General features: G+C 32.5%; 1 protein-coding gene across 8 annotated transcripts in view; it reads left to right on the top strand.

Moving 5' to 3' along the window:
- Window positions 1-27,716, top strand: part of LOC128221219 (transcription factor 12-like) — a 95,573-nt gene that overhangs the window by 7,635 nt on the left and 60,222 nt on the right. For all 8 annotated transcript variants that reach the window (XM_052929734.1, XM_052929729.1, XM_052929733.1 and 5 more), the window contains exons 2-4: window positions 508-592; window positions 2,848-2,868; window positions 12,030-12,108. In XM_052929734.1, coding sequence (XP_052785694.1) covers window positions 508-592; window positions 2,848-2,868; window positions 12,030-12,108 — 185 coding nt within the window. The remainder of the gene's footprint in view (window positions 1-507; window positions 593-2,847; window positions 2,869-12,029; window positions 12,109-27,716) is intronic.

The raw sequence follows: 27,716 nt of genomic DNA, 5'->3' as shown, positions 1-27,716 counted from the left end.
GGTCAAGTCAGGCTAGAATCTTTGATCAGAATTGTGATTTCTGAAACTACTGAACTTTCTCAATCAGATATTAACAACATCATTAACATCTTCAATCAGTCAAAGAGGGACATATGTTTGTAAAGCATGAGAAAACATGATATTAAAGTTGTGAAACAAGTTTATTGTGTTCACCTTTCTTTTTTTATAAACAAATGTCAATGTCAATTTTCCCCAATTTTGTTAATTTTCCCCTCTGAGAAGGACCCGCCACCTTTCCCCAAAACCTGAAAAAAAGGGCTGACATGTGTATAAATAACAGGATTTATTTCCTTATATATGGAAAAAGATCATTGCATTAAAGTCATTTTCATTGAAAATTAGTTTCTAATTCTATGCACATTTCCCAAATTTCTCAAGTAACCATCAGAAAATTTTGATTCCCCTTTGCAGAATTGTCTATTGAAGAAAGTTGGTATTGTTCCAAATTTTATTCTGCCTCTGAACTGTGTATATTGTGTATTTCAGAGGAGGCGGGGCCTATCAGAGGTTTGGAGAAAGAATGCACATGCAGCCAGATAAGGAACTAAATGATCTGTTGGACTTTAGCGCGGTAAGTATGCACTTTATAAGTACATTTTATCAGGAAATATGGGAAGGGTGGGGGTTGTTAGGGGCAGGGGGTATCTCTCAACTCATATCATATAATGACATAATGATATAATAATTTGATTATTTCTGACTTTATTTTGATTGCGTTCATTGAAAAAACTTGCTTTTATGTTATTATTTTCTTTAAATCTGATTTGGAAAATTTTAGGGAATTTACACATGAAAAAATGACTTCAACATGTATATGCATTGATGTATAATTATATTGTTTTCATTGACTTGTAAACATCGGGAAAATAATCAGACCACAAAAATCTCCACAGTATCCAAACAGCCAATTAAGCAAAGCAATCAACAGTATGACTGTTGTTGGTCCATCAGCTATAAGAAAACAGCCCTCAAAGTATCTGAACTGCTGTTGGTCCACAAAATATAAGACCAGCCCTTGTTAAAGGTCCACAATATTGAAGAATAGCCCTCGTAGTTCCCTTACTTTTGTAGATCCACAATCTTTAAAAAGAGCCCTTGTAGATTCTGAACAGTTGTTGGTGTGTGCATAATTTCAGTTTCTTATTAAATTACCGTATACATATAAACCACCTTTTTTGATCATTTTTTTTATACATTTACCATATTAGGCCAAAAAAGGTTTGTTTCTGGTCACGTGAGAATTTGGTCGGAAGGTTTGTTTTTAAAAACACAAATATATTTAAATAACGCATGTTTAGATTGAAATTACTGGCATAGGGCATTTTCCATTGTCATAAAGATCAAAGAACTTTAACGCACCATTTTGTGCTGAAAAAAAAACTAGTTGTAAAACTAGCAAAGTAGCTATATTTTGGGACAAATAATTTTGGATACTACATTTTGGGGGGGCAATAATTTTTTTTGAGTAGGCGTCAAATTGACCGAGTCCGTCAGCTGACGAGAAACAAACTTTTTTTTAGTAGACCTCATTAGTATTTTAGTAGATGGTTGTTGTTTTGTTGCTTTGAATATTTTCAGTTGCTTAGCAACCTGTCATTCTTTAATAATAAAGTTAAATCTAAAAAATATTTTTAAGAATTAATATCTTTAAAATAAATTTTATCATAAAAACATGTGCTAAAGCTTCTGGAATTATTCAAATGAAATGCAACAAATACATACATGTACTTATAATATACGGCGTAACAATGCCATGTTATAATGATCAGTTTTAGTCTGTATAAAAGAGATCAAAATTAAAGCCATACATTTATATTTCCAATGTATGTACATATTACTCAAGACTTGGAAACAAAGGTTCCCATGGTAGCATTGTTTTTAGTGAATTTGTAAAACATTTTTATCGAAGAAATTTTGAAGTTATTCAATTACTGAATGACAGATTCGCTATACATGTATGATTCTATGTATAATCATAATCATTATATCAGAATCTTACCAGTTGGAGAATAGATCTCGGACACTATTTGAATTTTTTTTAGGATAACTTCCTGATCTGTCGATATATCAGACTATTTTATTAGCAGTGAAGAAATGTACCAAGTGACCTTTTTAAATAACATTGCTCTGTTTTTTCTATGGTAACAAAATAGATGTAGAAATGGGGTCAAAATCTAGTTTGACTGTAGTACTAATTGAACGTTTTATTTTATGTTTTCTCTGTTGATATTTCATTGCATCGGACTATTAACAGTATTAAAGGTTCAAGCTCTTCCTTGCCATTAGATAATATTGTTAATCGAAGATTCTTTTTCCTTACTTGGCATTTCATGAGGTCTGACACCTTGTTCGGTTTTCAACAAGCACTTGATTTGTTTCTTTGAAAAAAACACAACAAAACTCCAAGATATTCTCCTGTCCGAGATAACTCATGTCTGAAATATTTTCCTGTCCAAAATATTCTTCTGTTGGAGAAATTGTCTTGTTCGAGAAATCTCCTTAGTAGATGAGATATTCTCCCGTCCAAGATATTCTCCTATCCAAGCTGTCCAAGATATTATTCCATCCGAGATATTCTCCTGTTCGAGATATTCTCCTGTCCAAATTTCATTCTCCTGTCCAAGATCTATTCCCATACTGATCGATTTTGAAGATCAGTGCAAGAAAGACTCAACTCCCATATGCTATAAAAAGGAGTTAAGTCCATCCTGTGCTGATTGTAACAACTCTTTGCAGTTATATTTAGTTTGCTTATGTTTGTTTTGTGTTTTTCTATTTTTATAATGTGTGCTGACCTCTGACCTTCCTGCATGATGACCTTCACAGTTCAACGATCCCTACCACAAGGTCAGTCTATAGATAGATTGTTTCTTTCAGATGAACGTCACAGAAATTTAAAAGATAAGATTTGTTAAGATAAGTTTTTTTACTCCATGTATGTGTTTAAGATGTGTTTTGACCGATATGTTCGACCATAATTATATATTAAGCATTACCGGGTATGTTCAGTGTTTAATACACAGCAAAGAAAACATTTTAATGGGTTTATAACATTTTTGCCGGACATTCAACAAATGGATTTGTTTTTTAAAAAAATAATGAACTTCTTATGAAGTATTCATTTATAAGGCTCTTAAGCTTTGAGAGAGAGGCTCTTAAGCTTTGAGGAAAAAAAAATATCTAACTTATAGAACATTTCAAAAGGCCCTGAAAAAATATCATAATTGCGGCAAACATCATGAGGCCCTGATGAAATATCATAATTGAGGCACATTTTTTGAGGCCCTGATAAAATATAATTTTATTATAAACTATGACCATTGATTAATAAAAATTATCTGGATTAATCGCCTAAAGGGCCGCAATTACAAAAAGAACTATATTTTTCCTCAAAATTCACACATTCTTTTTTACATTAAACTGATGTTGAAGAGCAATCTTAAGGCTCTTATAATTCTTCAAGTCAAGCTATGAACTTGAAATGGCCTTTGCTTTCTGGCCCCATTCACAAAAAAGGAGAGAAAAAATACTATTCTATAAATTGTATTTCATGTAATATTTGGGCTTATCTGGACGAATTCAAGATCCCCATTTATTGTTTGGACCTGATTTATACACGATATTAGCAACTTTAGGAGCCACGCTTTTTCCATATATAAAGTCATCCCTAAATCAATAAACATTGTTCGAAAATGTGATTTTATGCATAAAAGCCCGACTTCTTCGAAGATCGAAGGACTCGTAACATCCAAGCTGTTACCTCCGCTATTTATCCTTTATTGCTCAAGTGAAAAGTCCAACAGTATGATTTATATATCAATAATTCGTCAAATAGCTGGGCAAATATTTGAATATGGAACCCAGTGGTCTTGTTTGAAAAAATCATTTACCAAACATACTTTTCAATGGATTAGTTTTGTATAGTTCTGATGTAAACATTGAAGTTATGACTGGTAAAGACTTCTTTGTTTAATGATAGCAATTGGCAAATCGTAATATTAGATTTCTTTGCAGCTGTTCAAGAGAGTATTTTGGGCTTTAAAATTTTCAAATGAAAAAATCAATATTATTGTAAAATTGGCTTGGATTAGGGGACAACATTTTAAAGGAGTTTTTCTTCAGGTAGTGTTTTGTGAAAACATTCAAAAAGATTTTATATGATGTACCGTATATATGTCCTAAAATAACACACAGGGCCCTATTCTGTTTGAGAACCCTGCCCGCTAAAAAGGAACCATTTTCCTCCATTTAGCAAGTTTTTTTTAAATCCACTAAATTGGAGTCCAAAACATAATTTTTCATGAGTTCACAGATTTTTCTCGGTTTGCAAACTATTAATTAATTCAGGCTTTCTGAAATCCTTTGCCAGAGCATTAGTAAAGATTTGGCTTTATTTTATCATTTGAAAGAATTGACAAAAAGAAAATAGTCCCCAACATTGACTGCAATCATTCTATGAATGGATACGGCAGCGCATGTTTGTACACACATGTATTCCGGAGCACAGATTTTTCTCGGGAGCACAGATTTTTCTGTAGAAGCATATGCTTTCTGGACTAATGTAAACATTACCATCTGTTCTGCCGTGAAATTTTCCCTTGTAGTGTAGGAGTGGGTCGCAGTTTAATATTCTTATCTTTCAATCTCTGTGTACTCCAGGACAATTCTTAGAAATAAAATTGTCTCCTTCGGCATTCTGTGATGGTTACACAGGAAGGGTCAGGGAGGGCTTGTTTAATTGGGAAATTTATAAGAGTTCCTTTGGAAAGTATAGTTCCATATTTGTTGGACATAAGTTGAATGAAATTGTTGAATAACAAAGTATTTAATGTTCTTCAAGGAATCTCATTCTGTAATAATGCTTACACTAGTTCACACCCACATACACAAAAACGATAATCTTAAGATATCACTAAATGCTGATCCAAACATTCTACCATATCCAAATTGCTAAAATTATATAATTTATAAAATTATTTTATAAAACTCGACCCTTTAATCCAACATCCTGAAGCTGAATGACTATTTAGCGCCTAAAATCACCCGTATAGAACTAATATCAAGCTACCTACTAGACATTACATCAAATCAAAAAATAAAATAAAATTTTCTCCTTTTTTCATAATTTCAAACGAAGAAAATTTTTATTGGCTGTATAAGACCGGAAAAAAAGTTGAAGTATAAAAAGATAAAGAGAAGCTTTTGTAATATAACATGATAATTGTAAGGATTGTTTGACCCTGATGTACTTTCAAAATCAAGGAAGAATGTTTTTAGTCATAATATCTGAAGTACATGAAGTACAGTTTTTTACTGGAAATCGAGGATGGAGTCATTCAGTTCCAGTTTTTTCTGGTATCATTTATCACCCAAACACCAATAGTTCATACTACGGTATTCTAACTTCTAAGCTGTAAGTTTGGCAGAGCAGCATGTTTTTAAAGTTTTTATATAATTTCTTTCAAAGTGGAATTTATTTTGCGAAATTATCTAACTTTTTGAAGAATATCGATGAGCGTAGATTTAAGATAGTGATTATTCTTTACATGTTAATACAGCTTTCCATTTGTTTTTGTTTGGAGCTTATAGAGTTCAATTGATCGTGGAAAAAATCGTGGTGTTGCTGGTCAAGGTAGTGTTGCTGGTCGTGGTAGTGTTGTTGGTCTCAGTAGTGTTGCTGGTCGTGGTAGTGTTGCTGGTCGTGGTAGTGTTGCTGGTCGCGGTAGTGTTGCTGGTTGTGTTTGAAGTGTGTTAACAGAGTGTTGGAAGTGATAGGAAAAGTTCCAAAACTATCCTGAAATCAGGATCAAGTGACATCATTCAGACTTACTATACAGTTGACGTTAAGGCTGTTTATTGCTGGACAGTGGCATTAAAAATAGTAAGAAACCCCTTCGAATGCATATAAATTGCTTTTGAAACTATATTAACAGTCTTGCGGTCATCGAAAATTAGACTTTTGTATGAACAAGCCCAAATTCTTATACTATTGCTTGGTATGAATTTTTTTTAAAGTTCTGTTATATTAAAGGGGCTGTACTCCGTATGATAAAATAGCGGGAAAAAAAGAAAAATGTCGAAAACTGACATTAACTTGGCATCGATGTGTACAATGCATTGAAACTTATTAACTGAAGTACCACATAGTTTACAATTTATTTAAGTTTAGCAGTTATTTCGTATTTTTCCATTAAAAAAGATTACTGGGTATGTCTACCAGGTAGAATTCATTCCTTATGCGTGATTGGCTAGTCGGTGTTATCACGTGATATTACCGAGGTAGGTGTATAGCTTAATTCTGTCACCCATTTAGAGTAAGTCGTTTTAGCTGACTGCAATGACGCTGGACTGCAATTTTGGCGACACGGGTTTGAACCCGGTCTCCGACACATTTTTTTTTTTTTTTTTTGGTACTTTTTTTTACAATTTTGATATCAAAGTGTAACACTTTCTATAAGATAATTGACCTGACATTCGTTAGAGAATTATTTTTTTTTGTGTCAATCTGGTGTACAGTCCCTTTAAATCCAGAATTTTAGCAAGCCCGAAAAGCATTTTACCAATTTAGGGCTTAAGGGCTTGTGCTAATTTTGATCACTGGCCTTTCTATGGGCCTTATACGGACCAAATTTTTGGATTGGATTTTTCCGCTGTTGCCAGGCCTTTCAGGCTGTATAACAATGAATCCAATCTATGATTGTTTTATATTGCTAATATTCCCCACTGTAAAAACAGCATCACTTTTCGGAGAAAATTTGGCAACTGAGGTGTGGTTTGGGATATAATATGATTAGCAAGTAAATCTTGGAAAATGACTTTTAATGCTGAATGGCGGTAATAATAGGAAACTATCAATGATTTTCAAGGTGGAAACACAGGTGAAAATATCGGGTTCGAGATGGTGAACTTCTGTTGTTTTCTGTCCTTTTTATATGGCTGAAAATTATTCAGTTATTTTCCGAATACAAAATCAGAATTTCAAAAAATGTTTCATTTATTTTCCTTCCTTTTTTCTGATAAAAGAAAACTGTAGTTTATATTTGTTGAAGTTATAAAAGCAGAGAAATAAATAGATATAAGGGTATTTGAATATTATATTTAACTTACATAAGAATTGTTTATCCAAATTTCAGGTGAAAAATGATGCGAAAAATCCCAATTCCAAGGGTATAGATAGATAAATCTATATTTTTTCCATAATATGATAAAAATAACCAATGATGACTAAAGCGTTCAAACATAAATCCTAAGTATAAATAATAAAAAAAATCCTACCTACCGTACCTGTTTACGGACAAGATGTAACTCTAACCACACATTATTTTTTGGCCTTAATAAAAAAAAAAAATCAGCCATCTTTTAACAGATACTGTCTCCTATGGGTAAAAATGCATTTTCATGAAATCTTATTTTTTTTGTTGAGGCCCTGCTAGCTTAATATAGGTGTTGGAAAATGTATTAGTTATGTTTTCCAAGAAATTCTTGCAGGTTTTACAAAGCTTATAATGAAAGAATGTGTTAATTTCTTTGCATGGGTGAAAGTTATTCTTTCAGCCTTTGAACTATTTATTGCAACAGACTGTTTTTACCAGTATTTTATGCTTGATTATTATCAGCAAAATATTTTCTGAAGAAAACTGAACAAATCTGAGAAATTAACATTGGTAACTGCAACAGACTTTATCTTTATTTTATTTATATATGAATGGTTGTTTATTATTTTATTTTCTATTCTATAATATCAGCATAAGCCGATCGAAGCCTGGCTGGCAATTAATTTGTTAAGTAAAACTAAAATAACTGACTTAGTGTTGGCGCTTATCCCTCTATACATTAGCCAGCGTGAAACCAAAATAACTGCATAATTTTTATCACTAATAATGAGACTTTAAACCTATTGTCCGAATGCAACTTTGGTGGTAGCTTTATTCAGAAGTTTTCTTATTGATTAAATCAAAATATGGCGTTCGTATCCCATCAGCAGAGACATGGGTGTGAACACTAAGAGATAATGGTAGGGCCTAAAAAAAATACATTTGGTTCGGGTTATTAGACCCTACCTACGGAATAGGCTCCGACCCTACTGTTTTTATGTCAGTTTGAAAGAAAAAAAATGAAAAACTAAAAAAAAAATATATTTTTTTCGTTTTTTTTTTAATTGCTTTTGAATATGTAGTTTAAACCTTACATGCTTATACAGAAGATAGCTTTAACACCATTTTCCAATGATGAAAATGATATTCTTATATAAAGCCTAATAAAAAAAAATAAAAAGCCTACCTACCCTACCTATTTTTGAAAAGGATGTAACCCTAACCAAACAATTTATATTTTTTTAGGCCAAGGGAACGAAAGATATATATATAGAAGATTTTTAATGCCAGATTTATACTTAAAATGCCTTTTTTTCTGTTTATTTTACATGGGGGTGTTGGTGTACGTTTCTTTATACTCGTACTCCAGGCCCATTCAGCAAGGTTTATTCGGGAAGGCTTATTTGGCAAGGCTCATTCAGAGAGTGCTCTGATAGGATTATGAGTCATACTAGTATTTTTGGAGAATTGTGCACAGACAGAATGTAACCCTGGTTAGAGCTACCCTGGTTCTTTAACCCTTAGGCTGCTGAAGGGGATTTTAAAGGCTTTGCAAACAGCTTGGAACCAGACCAGGCGCCGAGTAACTCGGCGCCTGGTCAGATTCCAAGCTGTTTGCCACTCAGTCAATATATCCCCAAAAATTTAAGTAAATTGAAAGAAATTTAGAATAAACCAGACAACATTTTTGAGCAGACGACAATTTTCCCAGCATGCAAAGGGTTAACTTGCATCAGTGTACAGCACTGTCACACAGGACGTTTATTTAACGTGACCCTCCAGGAAGACAATTTGTACTTCTATTAGTGATGCAATGGAGAATTGATTTATTTTACTTGATCAGCTTACAAATTGATACTTTTTTCTTTATCATGCAGCATCCCTCTTTGTTGGCTGATGGATTATGTCTATTCTGTATAAATCACAAAGCCATCAACATTTCAACACGCTCAATGACAGCCCCTGTAGTTTTTTGACAGAGTATGTCAAAAACGTACCCAACTTTGACACCATATATTGAAATGACTACACATGGTTTTGACAGCTACATGTACCTAAAAATAATCTCTATTTAATTGATATGATATGAATACAAAGACTAGGTTAGGTGAATTCTGTTTGCTGTTATTGACATTATATAATTTTTTTTAGAAATTGGCACTTCTTAAGAGCTCCCTGCTGTAAATGTCAGTTGAACCTAATTCTCCTTATTAGGACAATTTTGAGGTGTGATGATTGTTCTGTAAATGAGAATAAAAAAGAGTACCATTTATGACGAAAAAAAATGAAAAAATTAACCCTAATTACCTTTCATTGAAGTATATGTAAATATTCAGTCTTCAGCTAAAAATATTATAAAGTGTGTCACAAAAATGCTTTATTATTATTTAGTTGCTGATTTTGTTTAATTATTGCCATTATTCAAGACTTTGTGTGGGCTGAGTGGACAATGTTGTCAAAAAAAATATTTTAACCTTGGCCACAGTATAACTCAAAATCTGTTTCAATATATTTGAATCAAACTTGGTACACATGTATGTATTGACAAAACATGCATGTAAATCAATGCCCATTATTCTGGCTTCATTATATATTGAGTTATGCCCCTTTAAAGGGACTGTACACCAGATTGGCACCAAAAAAGTTTTTTTCTGTAATGAATCTCAGGACAATTATTTAATAAAATGTTTTACTCTTTTGATATCATAATTGTAAAAAAAAAATACCAATATGTAGAATTTTTTTTTTAACTATGTGGTACTTCAGTTAGTAAGTTTCAATGCATTGTACACATCGATGCCAAATTCATGTCAGTTTTCGACAATTTTCTTTTTTTTTGCTATTTCATCATACGTACAGACCCTTTAATATTAACAAAGATATTTAAAGTTTTTAGTCTCACAAGTTTATTTCATACGAAAAAATTAACAAAGGGTACTGCACACAGAGGATCAAGACCCTACTGTTTGATGAAATAAATTTCTTCTTCCTGCAGGAAAAATGACCGTCTTGTGTGTTAATTGAACTTCTTTTGGGTAATTGTCCCCCAGTTGGGTTCCATTGTCTGACTTTTGGCTCATTTATTGCTAATTAGGTTCCAATTTCCGTCACTTACAATAAGGAAGGGTTCTTGAAGGCTAGGCATTATTGATCCTATCAGTACACAAAAGAAAAAAAAGCATTTTTGTGGGAAGAACAATGCTCCATTTTTTTACGACCACATAATTTTTTTTGGAAAAAAACATTTTTTGACATGATATCGGTTACTGTTAATTGAGGATAAAAAAACCCATTTTGATAAGAATATTTTTTATTTATTTTGTAAAGAACACTTAAAGCTGCACTCTCACAAATTGAACAGGAGCATTCTTGTATCACTGTATTTCAGATATATCTATCTATGCAAAAATGGCTCATTCCAAGCAAGACAAAAAAAAGAAAAAAAGTTGTCAAACGGTAAATCTGTGGGAGTGCAGCTTTAACAATATCAGTGAAACATGTACATTTTTCTGTTATATAATACTATGATAACTTAAATGAGTCATATTTCGCAAGAAAATGTCTTGCAATTGATGTGGTCACATAATTTTAAGTACTTTAAAGAATATAATCATACAATTTTTTGTTCTTTACCATATTTGGAATGGAGCTGGGAATTCCACATTTACCAAGAAATAAATATGAGTGCTTTAAAAAAAAGAGGAAGAATTGATAAAAAATAATGTGATACAGTTTGCATCTTTTAAGCATATGGTACACAAATTCTGTCATACTGAAACAGTTTGCATGGTTGTCCATTTTTGTTGTTGAAATAACAGAAATTTGGAATTTTATTTGAAGTTTTCAGATTTTTTTTTTAATTTTTAACAATTGGAATTTGGCTGAACTGAACAGTCAGTTCAGAAAACAACAACACTTTTCAAAAATATAACCTTAAAATATAATTTCATTTCTGAAAGAGTTTAATATGAGAAATATTATGAATAAATAAATTTATTTGATTTCAAGTTTTCAACCAATCAAAATAGATCATGTCAGAGAGGAGTATGAAATGTGAATGATTCATGAAAATCATATTTATGGTAAAAAATAAGGTTTTTTAATAAATATGGTACAAAATAATATTTGCAGCAATAAAAATGTCACAAGACGAGGTATAATTGATTATTTATTGCATTTTTATGTTTGCCGATTAAGGCAACGCAGTATATATTGGCATAAATATTATTTATGATAAGTAATATAAAGTAATTAATAATATTTATTAGTAAAGGCATAAGTTGTTATAATGATGATTTGTCAGTATTTGAATTATTGAGCGGAAAGACTATAAAAAATTCAGCCAATGTTATAAAGAGTTTAAAAGGAATGCGTTCTTATAATGATTTTTAGCATAAATGAAATATATTGGAAAAGTAAAAAAAAACATTAAAATGAAACATTGATTAAACTTTTACTGTGCAAAATTCCCTTACGTTATTTTAGTGCTCCTGTGGAAGTTTATTAGCTCCAATTTACTTTTTCCCCCTCATTTTGTTTATCATGAACTCATTCCAAATGAACATATATCTCTAAATTAACCCTTAGGCTGATTTTAAAGGCTTTGCAAACAGCTTGGAACCAGACCAGACACCGAGTAACTCAACTCGGCGCCTGGTCAGGTTCCAAGCTGTTTGCCACTCAGTCAATATATCCCCAAAGTTTTAAGTAAATTGAAAGAAATTTAGAATAAACCAGACGACATTTTTGAGCAGACGACAATTTACCCAGCATGCAAAGGATTAAACTTTTTGTGTTTAAAATTCCTCAAAAGTGTTGGTTTTATTATTTGCTTGCTCAATGTGAAGATTTTATTTTATTTTACCATCTAGTCAAATAACTGAATATTTAATGTTTTTTCATATCCATTTTCAGATGTTCTCCCCTCCCGTGAGTTCCGGAATGAAGGGCCCCAGCCAGGGAAACATGGATATGTATAACGCCTACAAACAAGGTAAGATACATACAACTGTACATTCTAGACTATAAACAATTTAGCAAAGGACAGAACAGGCATTGCCTTTCCTCCATCCTAGGGTAGAGCATCATGCTCTATGACTGGCCTAGGGGTGAGGCGTTTCCCACCACTGTTTGAAGGGGTAGGGCGGGCTTCACCTATGACCTTCTGACCAAAAGAGGTTGAGGGCCTGCCCCGCAACTTTCGCAAGGGTAGGGCAAGCTCCACCACTGACCAAAGCATTAGAGCGTGCTACACCTGGTGACCTCTGCATTATGCCTCACCCTAATTATTGCCCACTAGAAATTTTGTTGTGCTATATAGAAATAATTTTGATTATGTAATACTCAGGCTTTTGCGCAAGTGCGTTTTGCGGTCATGGAAAGTTTTTAACCCAAGTAATAGTAAAATGACATGAATTAAAATCTTAATGGTTAAGAATAGGCGGAGTGAGCTGACCTTTTAAACACTCGCCAAATTTGAAATTCTTAATGATTAAACCTAGTACTTAATAATTGCCTGCAATTTCATTGGCTGAAATGTAACGGTATGTTGTTAATACAGTGTTGCTGATGATTTAAGCAGATTTATAGTATGGGATATATCTCTTGTTTAAAATATTGTGGAGTTCCAAGTAGATATTCATAACACATCTAAAGTTTGTTTCTTAACTTGACTCAATTTTCTTAAAATTTCTCAGTCAAGTTAAAAGAAAAGTAAAAGCGTTTTTAACATAAAAGTATTTATAATTAATCAAACCAGTGTACGAAATTCGGCTTTGAATCCACTAGCCCATTCGGGCTACCAGATAGGAAATTTTACTAGCCCGAAACCAATTTCACTAGCCCAAACTTAAACACTTTAAAATTTCACTCGTTCGGAATATTTTTTGGAAGTTTAATTACGATTCCGCAACGAGTCCGATCATCTAATCTAGCACGCTCATATAGTTTCAATAAATGCTCCCCAATCTGAACAATGTGTCAATAATAAATTATAGTCATACTTATATTAGTGTAGTCATCAAAAGTTCAGTAACTAATAAAGTTTTCAAAAAGGTATTACGAGAAAAAAAGAAAAAAATATTTTCTGAACATATCATTTATTTAATGGAAAGAGTTATGCATGTACTGTAAGTTCTGTTATCCAATGCATCCTTGTCAAATCCGATATGCACCAGCGATTGTGCAATGACATTTTTCTCTTTTTCACTTTCAAGTTTCAAAAGTAACAACAAAAATATATGGATGTTCATATTGCCAATATTCCTATAATTGTTCTTTAAAAAGTAATAGCAAAGCTATTCAAAGGTATAAAATACAACATGTAGAACCCTACTGTACTGTACACAAACAACGAGTTAAGTATATCCGACAGTTCTCCTTTCACTTTCATTAAATTTGTCAGGAAGTAAGCGGGCACATGTTTCCTCCGCATTTCAGACAACTTTTGTAGAATGATTATGTTCTGTTCGCATTAAAAACTTAAATATCTTTCTTTTTATTTTAGCTAATAAATAAAATATATTTAAATGAAATAAACAAAATATCAATGTTAATATTGCTATTTTAGCATTGTTGATTTTCATAGCCATCGTTGTCAAAAACTGCCGACTTTATCCGTTAATTTACATAATGGGCGGAGTTTAAATGACGTCATAGAGTTTGACTGCTGCTGGTTAGAAACTGATCGATAATTACTTGTCACTTTGGGCGTCAATTAATTTTGACATGTGCTTATATTAATTGATTAAATAAACAAACATTGAGCACATGGCTTGAGCCCTGAATAGCAGAGCAATTAGCTTTTTTATCATCGTAAATTTCGGCGAATCCGACTACGCCGTTGTCACTCCAGTCGCCTTGAAGGACGCATTCTTGAATAATAAGGCTTTGCGTATAAAAAACACGATGCGCAACACGTTTAATTGGCAGGTGTTTTTTTTAAAAAATCACAAGGAAACAACGGTAGCCCGGTCGGGCTAGTTTCTGTGGATAATCGGCAGCCCCAGCTGAAATTTGGTATCCTCGGGCTATCGGGCTAACGCGAATTTCGAACACTGTCAAACTATAAAAATACAGTTTAGAATTATCATATCATATGGTAATTGTGACTTAGTGAGATACTTCACTCAAGAAAATGACTTAAGTTCGGAAATGACTGTTTTATCATTTCTGCAGCCCTCAGGGGGCGGTATTCATAAAACGTCTTAAGTCATTTCCATACTCATTTTCTTTTCACTTATACTTTTCTTTTAATTCGACGATGATTCATAAAAATATATTTGCAATACAGGCCCAGCTCTTCGGCCAGTTGAAAAACAACAACAATTTTCTTACCATGACTTATAAACATTCGCAAGAATTCTGTAAATTTTTGTAAGGTTACATAAAGTATGGAATTATGCATCATAATAATATATAAAGGAACATGATTTCTCAGCCGAGTTCGGAATGTAAATCAATGAAAGACAGCTGTTACCTAGTCATTTTAAATCGAGGTTGACCCATATTAGAAAAAATATGCAAATAAGGTTTCCGTCGTGACGAAAATTAATTGATACTGTTAACTATATAATTTTATAAGGCCATATTAAGTTAAATATTGTATGTTTGCTGTGGCTTGATATTCAGCCCAAAATGACAAGACTAAATGTTTTATTATCCATTTTAGGCCAAAGTGTTTTTGGGTTTGGTTAGGGTAACATCCTTTTAAAAAACAGGTAGGGTAGGTAGGCTTTTTATTTTATTTTTTTATTAGTCTTTATATAAGACCATTATTTTTACCATTGAAGAATGGTGCTAAAGTATTCTTCTGAATAAAGGGTTAAAGGTTTTAAACTAAATATGAAAACACACTTAAAAAAGTATTTTTTTACCAACTGAGTATAAAAACAGTAGTGTTGGAGCCTATTTCGTAGGTAGGGTCGGGTAACTCAAACCAAATGTTTTTTTAGGCCTATGTGAGAGCATTCTCAAGTGTCGTTGTTGGTCTTGGTGTCGTTGTGCAAAAGATCTTATCCTTGGCCTTTAACTGAATCATGTTGAATATGATTTTGATTTCCTATAAGAACTCATCTTATTATTGGCGTTAATTTGAATTCTTGACGTAATGTTTAAAACATATGGAAAACTATGTGACATTTTGATAAAATGTGTTTACTAGCTTTTACTAGGAAATAAATCTATCTAATTATAATTTCCTTGTGATATAGCCTGCTTAATAATTTCATTGCAATTAGTAATAAAGTATGAACATCAAGCGAATTTTGAACAACTTCTCAAACCAAGCCAGTTATTACGGTGCAATAGGCCTTATAAAAAAACATTTGGTTCAGGTTACCCGGCCTTACCTATGAAATAGGCGCTCAGACCCTACTGTTTAAAGCAAGTGGGTAAAAAGATTAATATAAAAATAAAATATTTTTTTTTAAGTGTGCGTTTTAATATGTAACTTTAAAAACTTTAAAAAACTTTATACAGAAGATTATACCATTCTCCAAAGTCTGAAAGATGACAAAAACATTCTTACATAAAGCCTAGTTAAAAAAGAAAAAAAGCCTACCTACCCTACCTGTTTTTAAAATGGATGTAAATCTAACCAAACTTTTTTTTTGGCTTGGCCATATATAAATCTAACTCCTTAATAAAACTACCAAATATTAATTCAATTCTGCCTTCAGTTTTCTGTAATATGTGAATTTCAAAGCCCACATCCTGCACAAACATGTTATTTCCAGCAAATAGTAGTTGATTGCTTTTTCAGCTGTTAAAACACATGGTGTGGAAAAGTTGTGTTTTTCTTGGGAGACCTGATTTTAAACATGATTCCGAACATCTGTTGATTTTGAAGTTGGTGTGTGGTCACCTGTGACTGCGATAAGAGATGTCTACTTTTTGGAAAATGTCTTTTATAAATAGGGGACAAGTTTTAACAGAATTGACTTTGTAGGACAGGTTTTAAGACATTTGACCTTGTTTGACATTTTTTAAGTGATTTAACATTTTCTTGAAGGTCTTAATGTTTTAAAGGTCAGTCTAACTTTAGAAACATGACTTTTTTTGTTCGCCTCACAAAAAGCAACCTTTCATACTCCATACCTCTTAAATCTGCATTCTCACAGATTTACCATTTGACAACTTTTCTTTGTCTTTGAATCAGCCAATTTTTGCCTAAATATCTGCAGACTAGTGATATAAGACTGAGCACTGACAAAAGATCGGATCGCAGATTTTCATTTTTCTGTTCGAAAATTAATTTAAATGGCCTTAATTTAGCGTTACCAATGGTTTAAGAAAAAAGCATAAAACATAAATTTTTGAACTTAAATATAAAAATCTGCAATCTAATTTTTTGTCTAACTGTTTTTCATTGATTTTCGCAAACATTGGCTTGTTTCAAGACAAAAAAAAAAAGTCAAATGGTCAATCTGTGAGAGTGCCGCTTTAAAGTGACTTGCTCATGTTTTTGGACCTAAAATTAACTTTTCCTTTAATGCATCTGAAAACAATTATTTTATCATTATTTCACTCTTTGATATCGAAATTGCAGAGAAAAATACAGTTATAGCATAAAAAAAAGTATTTTGGTTTTAGTGGGGTTCGAACCCATTCCAGTAAAGTCAAGAAAAAGGTAGAAAACAGCCGGCTAGTCCACACGTCCACCGGGACTTTAATAGAGGTGGTGGATATGTTGACCTGTAAATGATACGTTGATAACATCACATGATAATGTCAATCAACCAATCCAGCAACACCAGTCTGCGAAATAACCCATGTGCCCGATGCCCGGGGCAAGTAAAAATCCCGCCGGGCAAGTAAAAAATCGTATTTGCTTGCCCGATCGGGCAAGTGAAAAAAGAGAACGAAATCGTTTATCCGAAAATCAACAAACAAAGTAAATACTCTAAATTTGATGACGTATTACTCGACTTTGTAAAAGTCGCTAAATTTGATGACGTTTTACGCGGTCTGTATCGACTGGTACACTTACTCTGCAGTCCGAATCAATAGACGCTTATAACTATGCGTATAAAATTGAAAGCCGATTGGACGCTTGATTTAAACCAGTCCGATGCAAGCGTTTCAAAGACAACTCTGATGTGATCTTTGCTTATATTTTATTTGAAATTTATTCGGGCAAGTGAAAATTGGTCCGGGCAAGTTAAAATTGCCAGAGAGATGCCCGAAAGGGCAAGTTCATCTGAAAAGTTATTTCGCAGACTGCAACACCATAGCCAAAATAAAATTTCAATTCCCGTTCGGTTTCTAATGCAATTGAAATTTGTAGTCTTCAAAGACAATATTTGAGCAAATATCAAAATTTGCAAAATGGTCCCAGCTTTTGGTATTTTTGTTTTAACACCCCTCATGATTTGACTCACTTTATTCCATGATTAATAAAAAGTGCATTTTACAAACCATGAGCAGTTACTTTAACCCATTTCATTCTGAGACCCAGTTAGATATGATACCTTGAATATCTGGGCATTTTCCAATAACTGATAAGCCATCTGCCTTTTTATGACCATTGTGTTGTATAAACACTAATAACTTCTTTATTATTGGTACAAGACCCAATAAAGATTACATATTTGGAAAGGAAATAAAAATATGCACAAGTTTATGTAAGTTTTATTAGGAAATGATTTTAAATAAATTATATTTTGCAAGTTAACCAGGTGATGATGAAAAAAAAAAACACCAAAAAATAAATATGCACAAATTGAAAGCAAAAAAAGCACACATAATTTTTTTCAAATGTCACATAATCCAATGTATGAAAGTTTCTAAATTAATCTGTCTTTAAAATGCAGAAAGAATTATGCATATATTTCAAATCTATAAAAAGTTATAACAGTTTATATCATCCCATGTCCACTTCGGAGCAAATCGGGCGGGTGGATGTTCATCGCGATGTTGGTTGGAATAGCAGTTTGAATCCTCGACCAGTAAGGTCCAGAAGTCTTGCCCCCATAACAGTTTTATTGATAAATGACAGTAATGCAATATCCTGGCTTTCTTGGGTCATATTGTTCTTTAGGACCACCATTCTTTGCATTCCCACTTGGAAACCTTGGGGTGATCCTCTTTGTCATTCAATCATTCTAGAACTCCTCAAGATCGTCATAAAAACTCCACCAAAAAGTGCAAATGTCATAGTTTGTGATTTCTATCGATGTTTTAATATGCCTTCTGTTTGTATCAAACAAATTCACATAAACTTCGTCATTATAACCATCCCAATATCACTATCGTCACTGTGGTCGAGAGTCCTATCCATTTCAACCAAAATTTGCATCAAAATCGCAATAAAAAGCTTAAATTTAACTCGATTTTTGAGTTTTAAAATTATTTCTTCATTAAAATTTTCTGCGCATCTATCTGCGCATAACATCCGGTCATTCCGGAAAACGTATAAACCGGAAACAATACAGTCAAAACGAAAGTAAATAAAGTGAAAGTTCAGTACGTCAAAAACTACACCTTTTGGTGTATCCCGCATGTAAAGGGTAACTACACCAAAAGGTGTATCCCGAATGAAATGGGTTAAAGCTGCACTCTCACAGATTTACCGTTTTGACAGCTCTTACTTTTTGTCTTCGAATGAGTCAATTTTGGCACAAATATCAGCAAACCAATGATTTAAGATTGGTGACAAAAGATCAGATCGCAGATATTCATATTTCCGTTTGAAAATTAAACTTTTATGGCTAAAATTTTTACATGTACCAACGGTTTAAGAAAAATGCATAAAACATCAAATTTTTAACTTAATTATGAAAATCTGCGATCTGATTTTTTGTCAGCAGTCTTATATCACTGTTTTCCATGCATTTTCGCAAAAATTGGCTCATATTCCAAGACAAAAAATAAAAAAAAGTTGTCAAAACGATCAGTCTGTGAGAGTGCAGCTTTAAAGCTAAAACCGTACTTTATGATACCATTTGAGCTCTCAGTTCACATATCTACAATATGAAGGTCTGTTACTATGTGCGTTAATGTTGCTGTTGATTGGCAGATAGCATTAAGATTTTAAAACGCACATCCTTTGAGGAATTCTTTACTGCGCAAAACAGACTATATTATATGTCACCTTTATTTGCCTTTTTACAACAGTATGGTGACATTAATTCTCATGAATCTGTGAGTTGAATTGTTGTGTTAAGTCTTAAAATTAAAAGCAAGATTTAGAATGATGAAAAGTTTTTTACTAGGTCAAATTTATGGAAGCTCATAGTTATTATAAATTATTTTTGTTTTGAAGGAGCCGGCATAAGTTTGAATAATAAACGTAAAAAAATACCCAAGTTATAAGTTTTTTGGTACGTATGCATCATAACAAGACTTTTATATGCTTTATCTAATAGCACTATATGTATCGGTCAGTTTTTAATAGTGTGGTGTCAGAAAATTAATTTGGAATAACTTAAGAACTGCTCTACCGACTCCAAGAAAAACTAAGATAGTTTTCAAAGTCTAACTTGTCCATAACCTCGGCCTTCTTGTATCAAACACCTTGTGTGTCTAGGGGATATAAGGGGAAATAACTGAGGATGTGTCCAAACCTTTCTCTGAAGAAAACAGTCATTTTTTTGGTGGACTAGCTCGTGGGTCACCTCAGCCTTCTTGGAACTAACAACTTGGATCACAGAGCGACTTGAGGGGAAATAACTTAAGAGGTATCCGTGCCATCTCTGAAGAAAACTGTAATTTTTTGGGTAGACTATAACTTGTGGGTCACCTCGGCCTTCTTGGAACTAACACCTGGTGTGTAGATATTTGCCAGTCTCACAATATCTGTGTTTCACCTGTTCTTGTTCGCTGCTGCCTGTCTGACATATGGATCTTGTTCAGCAGTAGAGAACACAGCCAATCACCTGTTGTATTCCAGAAACACATGAGTAGGATGGCTTCGGAACAATTCCCAAAATATCAGAACTGATGTATTTATCTCTTTTTTCCCCCCGGAATTATAAGACTGATGTTCAGAATTGTCAAACTTATGTTTTGAATTGTCAGACTGATGTTTAAAATTGTCAGACTGATGTTCAGAATTGTCAGACTGATGTTTAAAATTGTCAGACTGATGTTCAGAATTGTCAGACTGATGTTTAAAATTGTCAGACTGATGTTCAGAATTGTCAGACTTATGTTTTGAATTGTCAGACTGGTGTTTACATATTTTTTTTAGTTTTTCATTTATTTTTTTCCAAACTGACTATAAAAACGGTAGGGTCGGCGCCTATTCCGTAGGTAGGGTCGGGTAACCCGAACCAAATGTATTTTTTTTTTAGGCCTTATCAGTCTGATGTTTCGGAATGTCAGACTACTGTTTGGAATTGTCAGACTGATGTTTGGAATGTCAGACTACTGTTTGGAATTGTCAGACTGATGTTTCGGAATTGTCAGACTGATGTTTGGAATGGTCAGACTGATGTTTGGAATTGTCAGACTGATGTTTGGAATTGTCAGACTGATGTTTGGAATTGTCAGACTGATGTTTGGAATGGTCAGACTTGGAATGGTCAGACTGATGTTTGGAATGGTCAGACTGATGTTTTGGAATGGTCAGACTGATGTTTGGAATTGTCAGACTGATGTTTGGAATTGTCAGACTGATGTTTGGAATTGTCAGACTGATGTTTGGAATGTCAGACTGATGTTTGGAATGGTCAGACTGATGTTTGGAATTGTCAGACTGATGTTTGGAATGGTCAGACTGATGTTTGGAATTGTCCGACTGATGTTTGGAATTGTCAGACTGATGTTTGGAATAGTCAGACTGATGTTTGGAATCGTCAGACTGATGTTTGGAATCATCAGATTTAAGGTTTGAATTATCAGACTGGAATAATCAGAGTGATGTTCTGAATTAACTGACTGATGTTTGGAATTATCAGCTTCATGTTCCGAATTGTCAAACATTTGTTCTGAATTGTCAGACTGTTGTTCCGAAGCATCGGGCTGATATTTTAAATTGTCAGACTGATGTTCAAAATTATCAGACTTATTTTTGGAATTATCAGACTGATTCCTAATTAACAGACTGATGTGTGGGTGGTGGATGTCATATGCTTGAATTCCTGAGTTACACCCCTGTAACACAAATTCAATCCACCCCTGTTTATACCCTCAGTTATTTAATTAGTATGTGAATGAAATATTTTTTTAGCCAAGCTATAATTACAACACAACATTTTGACTGGTTGCAGCATATTTCACCTGGCCGATCCATCAGGCATATGTTACTTGTAAACCAGTCTGGATTAAGAATACACCTGATGTTTTCACTTATCAGAGCACCTGTCCAAGAATTTTAGACAGTTGCCTGATTTCCAAAATGGCATGAGAACTGTTTAAATATTTGTTCAGATAAGACTACACTGATTTTTACAGACTGGTTGACAAATTGGTTGTTTGTATTTACAAGAGATATTTAAGACGCACTCGAAAGAGTGCATTTTGAAGTCTTTGTTGTTGCAATTGGACGGAATCATGACTCATGTCGGCATAGGTGTAACAGGTCTCCAAACTTTGTTCTAAGAAAAGGTAGTAGTGCTTGATGCAATGCCCTCCATTATAAAACTGCTCCCCAGGAATGATGTGTAATAGTTAACTTACCCGCCCACCCGTCCGCCCACCAGATTTATTAATATAATACAAGAGCTGTGTGAGGTGAGTTAGTGAAGGAACTGTTTTGTACCATGTTGTTTAATTAGGAAAACGTTCAATTACTAGCAGGGGTATGAGTGGATATCTTTGTAATTTGTCGAAAGTATTGGACAAAATAAAATAGCAAAGATTAAAGCATCATATCTCCTGCAACTTTACTAGAATCTAGAAATTACCAATGTTAATGAGATTGTCTTAATGATAGAACAATTAAATTTTGGTCTCAATTTATTTTAGAATAAGAAATATATATGTGTTTATTTGCATTCACATTTTTCATGCAAATTTCCTCTTCGAAAGGGTACTGAAAGACAGCCCTGCCGGTATCACATCCTCTTGCAACTCCCTTAAGTGTTTTGAATGTTAACTTTCTGTACCATGAACAGACATTACCATAGCCTAGCTTGAAAGTTGTTGATGAAATAAAATTTATTTTGGTGACATTTATTTTCATTTTCATGTTAAACAGAATGGTTAACGGGTTTGTGACCATGCTTGCTACATTGGATGGCCAAATGATTCTAAACATTACTAGTTGCAATCCTTGTGTAATAACAAGTTTAACAAGTTTTATTTTCAACATGGCATATAATATGCATGTGATATCACATAATAATGATAATATTTGATAATTTTACTAGTTGCAATCATGTTAATGATAACATTTTTGCAATTATTAAAATACTATTTAATAATACTGTACTAGATGTTATGATGATTTAGTGATTTTTGACAATATGACTAGTTGCTGTCCTTATTTAATGATATATTTGATAATATAATTATGTTACAAGTTTTGATAAAATTTGATAATAAAATAGTTGATATGATAATTTAATGATATAGTGGTTATTATTTAATGATAAAGTTAAAAATATTACTAGTTGTAATCTTTAATTTAACTTTTTGAATGGGAACATTTAATGCTGTAGATTTTTTTCCATGATTTAATGGTAAAAGTGAAAATATTATTAGTTGTAATCATGAATTTAACTTTTTGAATGGCATAGATGCTGTTGGTTTTTACCATGATTTAGTGAAAATATAACTAGTTGTAATCTTTAATTTAACTTTTTGATTGGCAACATAATGCTGTAAGTTTTTGTCCATGATTTAATGATAAAAGTGAAAATATTATTAGTTGTAATCATAGATTTAACTTATTGAATGGCAACATAATGCTGTTAGTTTTTGTCCATGATATAATGATAAAAGTGAAAATATTATTAGTTGTTATCATAAATTTTACTTTTTTGAATGGCAGCAATTAACATTGATGGAGATTTAATGATAAAGTTGAAAATATTACTAGTTGTAATCATGCAGAATTCAACGTTGATAAAGTTGAAAAAATTACTAGTTGTAATCATGAATTTAACTTTTTGAATGGGAACAATGCTGTAGGTTTTTGCCTATCTTGTACCAAGCCTGGTATATCTCCTACCAAACAATCTAGCTACATGTGTTAATGGCATCTGGTTTTCAGCTACTGGTGGCTGTTCAGTAGGGCATTGTGGAATATGCTTCTTCATAAAAAATAAGGTTTTGGATATGTAATAAAAGAAGGCCCGAATTCAAAAATTGGGTATTTTGCCTGAAATTGTTGTTGTTTTTTGGACATATTCCTTGTGTTATTAAGTTTTAGGAATTTCTGTCAATAGGTTTGTTTTTCCCTGATAAAATTCTTATGATATATTCAAGGCCAAATTTTTTTGTTTGGTTTTGGTTACATTCTTTTCAAAAAAAGGTTGGGTTGGTAGGCTTTTTATTTTTTATACATATTTTTTTCTTATTAGGCTTTTGGTAAAAATGCTTTCCTCTCTTTGGGGTATTGTGTTTAAGTCATATTCTTTATAAAGCTTATATGGTTTTAAACTACATTTAAAAACACATGTTTAAAAATAAAAAATGCCAACGGCCTATTATGAAAGACGATATAGGGTCGGCACCAGTAATTCATAGAAGGTTCTGGTAACCTGAACCCAAAGTTGTTGTTTTTTGTCCTAAGGCCTAAAAAAAAATACATTTGGTTCGGGTTACCCGACCCTACCTACGGAATAGGCGCCGACCCTACCGTTTTTATAGTCAGTTTGAAAAAAAAAATGAAAAACTAAATTTTTTTTTTTTTTTTTTTTCGTTTTTTTTTTTTTAAATTGCTTTTCAATATGTAGTTTAAACCTTAAATGCTTATACAGAAGATAGCTTTAACACCATTCTCCAATGATGAAAATGATATTCTTATATAAAGCCTAATAAAAAAAAAATAAAAAAAAAATAAAAAGCCTACCTACCCTACCTATTTTTGAAAAGGATGTAACCCTAACCAAACAATTTTTTTTTTAGGCCTAAGAAGCTGTCACCCAGTTCTATTGAACTTCTAATACTGACTTGTTCATGGGTTTTTGCCGTCTGGCTTCCAAAGGTCATATACTGAATGCAGTGCCATATGCTGGATCCATGTCTATGTAACAGATAGCATTACTGGTGTTTTATTTTGATAGATTACTGGGGACTAAATGTTATGATGTTTTCTGGTCTTCTTTTGTATTGATTAAAAGTTAGTTTGGGCATGCAAAAAAAGAATGATATTATTTAATGAAAGTATATATGTTTTTTGTACTTTAGAATAGTTCAAAAGTAGTATGTTTAATATTGACGATTAAGAATGGTCGAGTGATCGAAGCGAACGATTATGACATGATTTTTGCAAATTTGGAAACAAATGATGACACCATTTACAGTCTTTGTATATCTTAAAGCTGCACTTTCACAGATTTACCAATTTGAAAATTAATGTTTTATGACCTAAACCGTTACTAACGGTTTAAGGAAAATGCATAACACATCAATTTTTTAAATTAAATATAAAAATCTGCGATCTGTTTTTTTGTCAGCAGTCCTGTATAACTGGTTTCCATGGATTTTCGCAAAAATTGGCTCGTTCCAAGACAAAAAATAAGAAGTTGTCAAAACGTTCAATCTGTGAGAGTGCAGCTTTAATGATTTATCAGGGTTCTTATTGAAGGCGGATAAATTTATTGGTGGGTACTTATTGAAATGGGAATTTCATTGGCTAGAAATGTTGGTTATAATCTAAATACTGTTTATAATTAATTTTCGGTCAAATTTGACTAGAAAGAACACGCCATTCTACATAGTTAAAAATTCAGCTACAAGTTGCTTTATGAATTTGTTATGGTCCATGAACAACATTAATTATTTCAGCCTTCGAACACAATTTACATAGACAAGCTAACCATTAAAATACCGATTTCAGAAAAAAAGGATAATCATGTTTAACCGATATGAATACCCCAAATCTATTAAGGGACAAAATTCAAGCTATGTGGTCGAAATCTAAATGTAATTGATTTGATTTACATTCAATAGTAGTATAATTTAGGATAGAAATATGATTCATATTTTATCATAATGATTATATATGACATCAATATTGTTTGTCACGATCGAAGGCAAATTATCAGTACTTAAAATATTTGTTAACATTTCTCTCAGTTGAACCACTCCTGCTGATTTGTTTTGGTCACTGTAAGCCCAATTATGGAGCGCGTTTGGTTAATCTCTTACACCCATGGTGTCAAACATCGGGGCAAGGTTGTTTAAATCTGGCCATATGCTCGGTAACGATTAAGTAAAGGCGTTTATATATGACAAGAGTTACCACTTGTTAAAATAAACAGATTATTTGACTGAATGAATTGATGTTTGTTACAGGGTGATGACTTGTATAAATAGATTATTACAAAAGGTGGGAATTTGGATTAAAGACTTAAGTTAATAATAGTTTATTTTAGCTTGATTTATATAATCAAGACAGCTGTTAGCACTAAAAAGAGAAGTGATTTGTCCGCAGATTCGATTATTTCTGTGATTTTAAAGCTGCACTCTCACATATTTACCATTTTTACAACTTTTTAATTTTTGTCCTGGAAAGAGCAAATATTTTGCGTAAATATCTGTAAACCAATGATATAAGATTGCTGACAAAAACTCAGATCGTAGATTTTCATATATGTAACATAGTATTGTAAAGCCCCAAATTGTTGTTTTAAAGTATTTTAAACAATTTATGAAGAATTTTTGATTTATTAAAAGTTATTTTAGGCTTTACATAATTAATAAGAATTGTTGTTTTCTTAAAGAATTAAATAACTATTTCTATGATTGAGCAACTGAAAATCATTTCTTTGCTGTTATATTGAATATCTTGAATGCAGATGTTTCTTTGTTTTATTATTCACACCATATGATAAGCATCTATTGTAACAAATATTTTCTTCACCATTGATCATAAGCTGCTTGATTGTTTAAAATTCTTATTCTGATTGTTTCACTACAAGAAACCAACACACATATGGCTTGAAGCATTTCCTGCCAGACTTTCTTGATTAGTGCTAAAAAGAGTAGAAACTCCATTATGTCACTCAAATTGTTAAATATTCAAATTAGTTAAAAGAATGACTTTTATTGGTTAATTAGGAAGTTGAGCTTTTTATATAAATTCTTCTGTTTAGACTTTAGAAGCAGAGAACTTAGGGAACTTGAGAGAACTTAGGATAGGGTCTTCAAGTTAGATTTAAAGGAATAACATCTCCAACTACTTTTACTAAGAGAAATGATGAATTATTTGGTGTTTAAAAGCTTATTTTATCGTGTCACAAGAAAACCATTGATTTTACATTGACAATTAAAACTGAATAAGAACCTAATCTGGACGTTATACTTATGCTGTTACTGTTATAGTTATTAATTATGATGAATATTTCATCACAAGAATAAAACTGGAAAAACTTAGAACTTCTTATGAGCTTGTAACCACAGACGACCGAATGCGAACGTGCATTCCCACCGACCAGGGTCATAGCAGCCCCGTTCGAAAATTAATGTTTTATGGCTTAAACCATTACTAACAGTTCAAGAAAAATGAAAAAACATCAATATTTGAACTTAAATATAAAAATCTGCGATCATTTTTTTGTCAGCAGTCTTATATCACTGGTTTCCATGGATTTTCGCAAAAATCTGCTTGTTCCAAGAGAAAAAATAAAAAAAAGTTGTCTAAACGTTCAATCTGTGAGAGTGCGGCTTGAAAATTCCTGGGACAATTTAAAAAAATAAAATAAGTACATCATAAGATATATTTAATAATGTCAACAGCGATACCGTTAACAAATTTGTTAACTTAAAGAAAGTTGTTAACAATATGCTTATTGTTGTAATGTGTTCCAAACTTGACATCAGTAATTTCTTAGCCCCAAAAAGTGTGCGTCTATTCAATTAGCACTGGGCAGTCGATAATGCCCTATTCTTGACAAAAATAGTGGTCATTTTCATCAAATTACTTTGCCGCAAACTTTTCATATAATTTTTCCTATTGGAAAACAAGTGTTGGTCATTTCGGTGACCACAGAATGTCCAATCTAGCAGTAAAATGATTCCATATGCCGAAGAATGTGTCATAAAGTCTCTTATTGTTGGCGTGAGTTGTTAATTCATGAAATAAACCTTGTGGTAGCTCGTGTTTATAGCAAATATGGGGCATTTTAGACATCGATGGTGCTCATATGGTTGGAAATGACCATTGCATATTCAAGCCCATATAATTCAGCAAAAAGCCCAAAGCCCAAAGCCCAATATGAACAAACAGAATTTAAGTGTTTAAAGTATTACCTAATTTTTAGATTAGTAAATCTGTTGCGGTATTTTCATAACACATTGTAACGATGATAGTTAACGTTAAATCCTTAACGAGAGTTTTGAACAACCGGGCCACAGTCACATCCTTATTTGAGTCATTTTCGGTAGTTCAGTGTCTGACTCTAATCATATGATATCTGAAATATTTTATTTCCATTTTTTTTTTTAAAAATGCATACTTTTATGTTAAAAAACACCCCACTTTTTCTTTTC

This window comes from Mya arenaria, chromosome 16, assembly GCF_026914265.1.
Source record: "Mya arenaria isolate MELC-2E11 chromosome 16, ASM2691426v1".
Lineage (NCBI taxonomy): Eukaryota > Metazoa > Mollusca > Bivalvia > Myida > Myidae > Mya > Mya arenaria.
The sequence above is the reverse complement of the archived record's forward strand: the minus strand, read 5'-3'. Positions and strand labels throughout refer to the sequence as shown.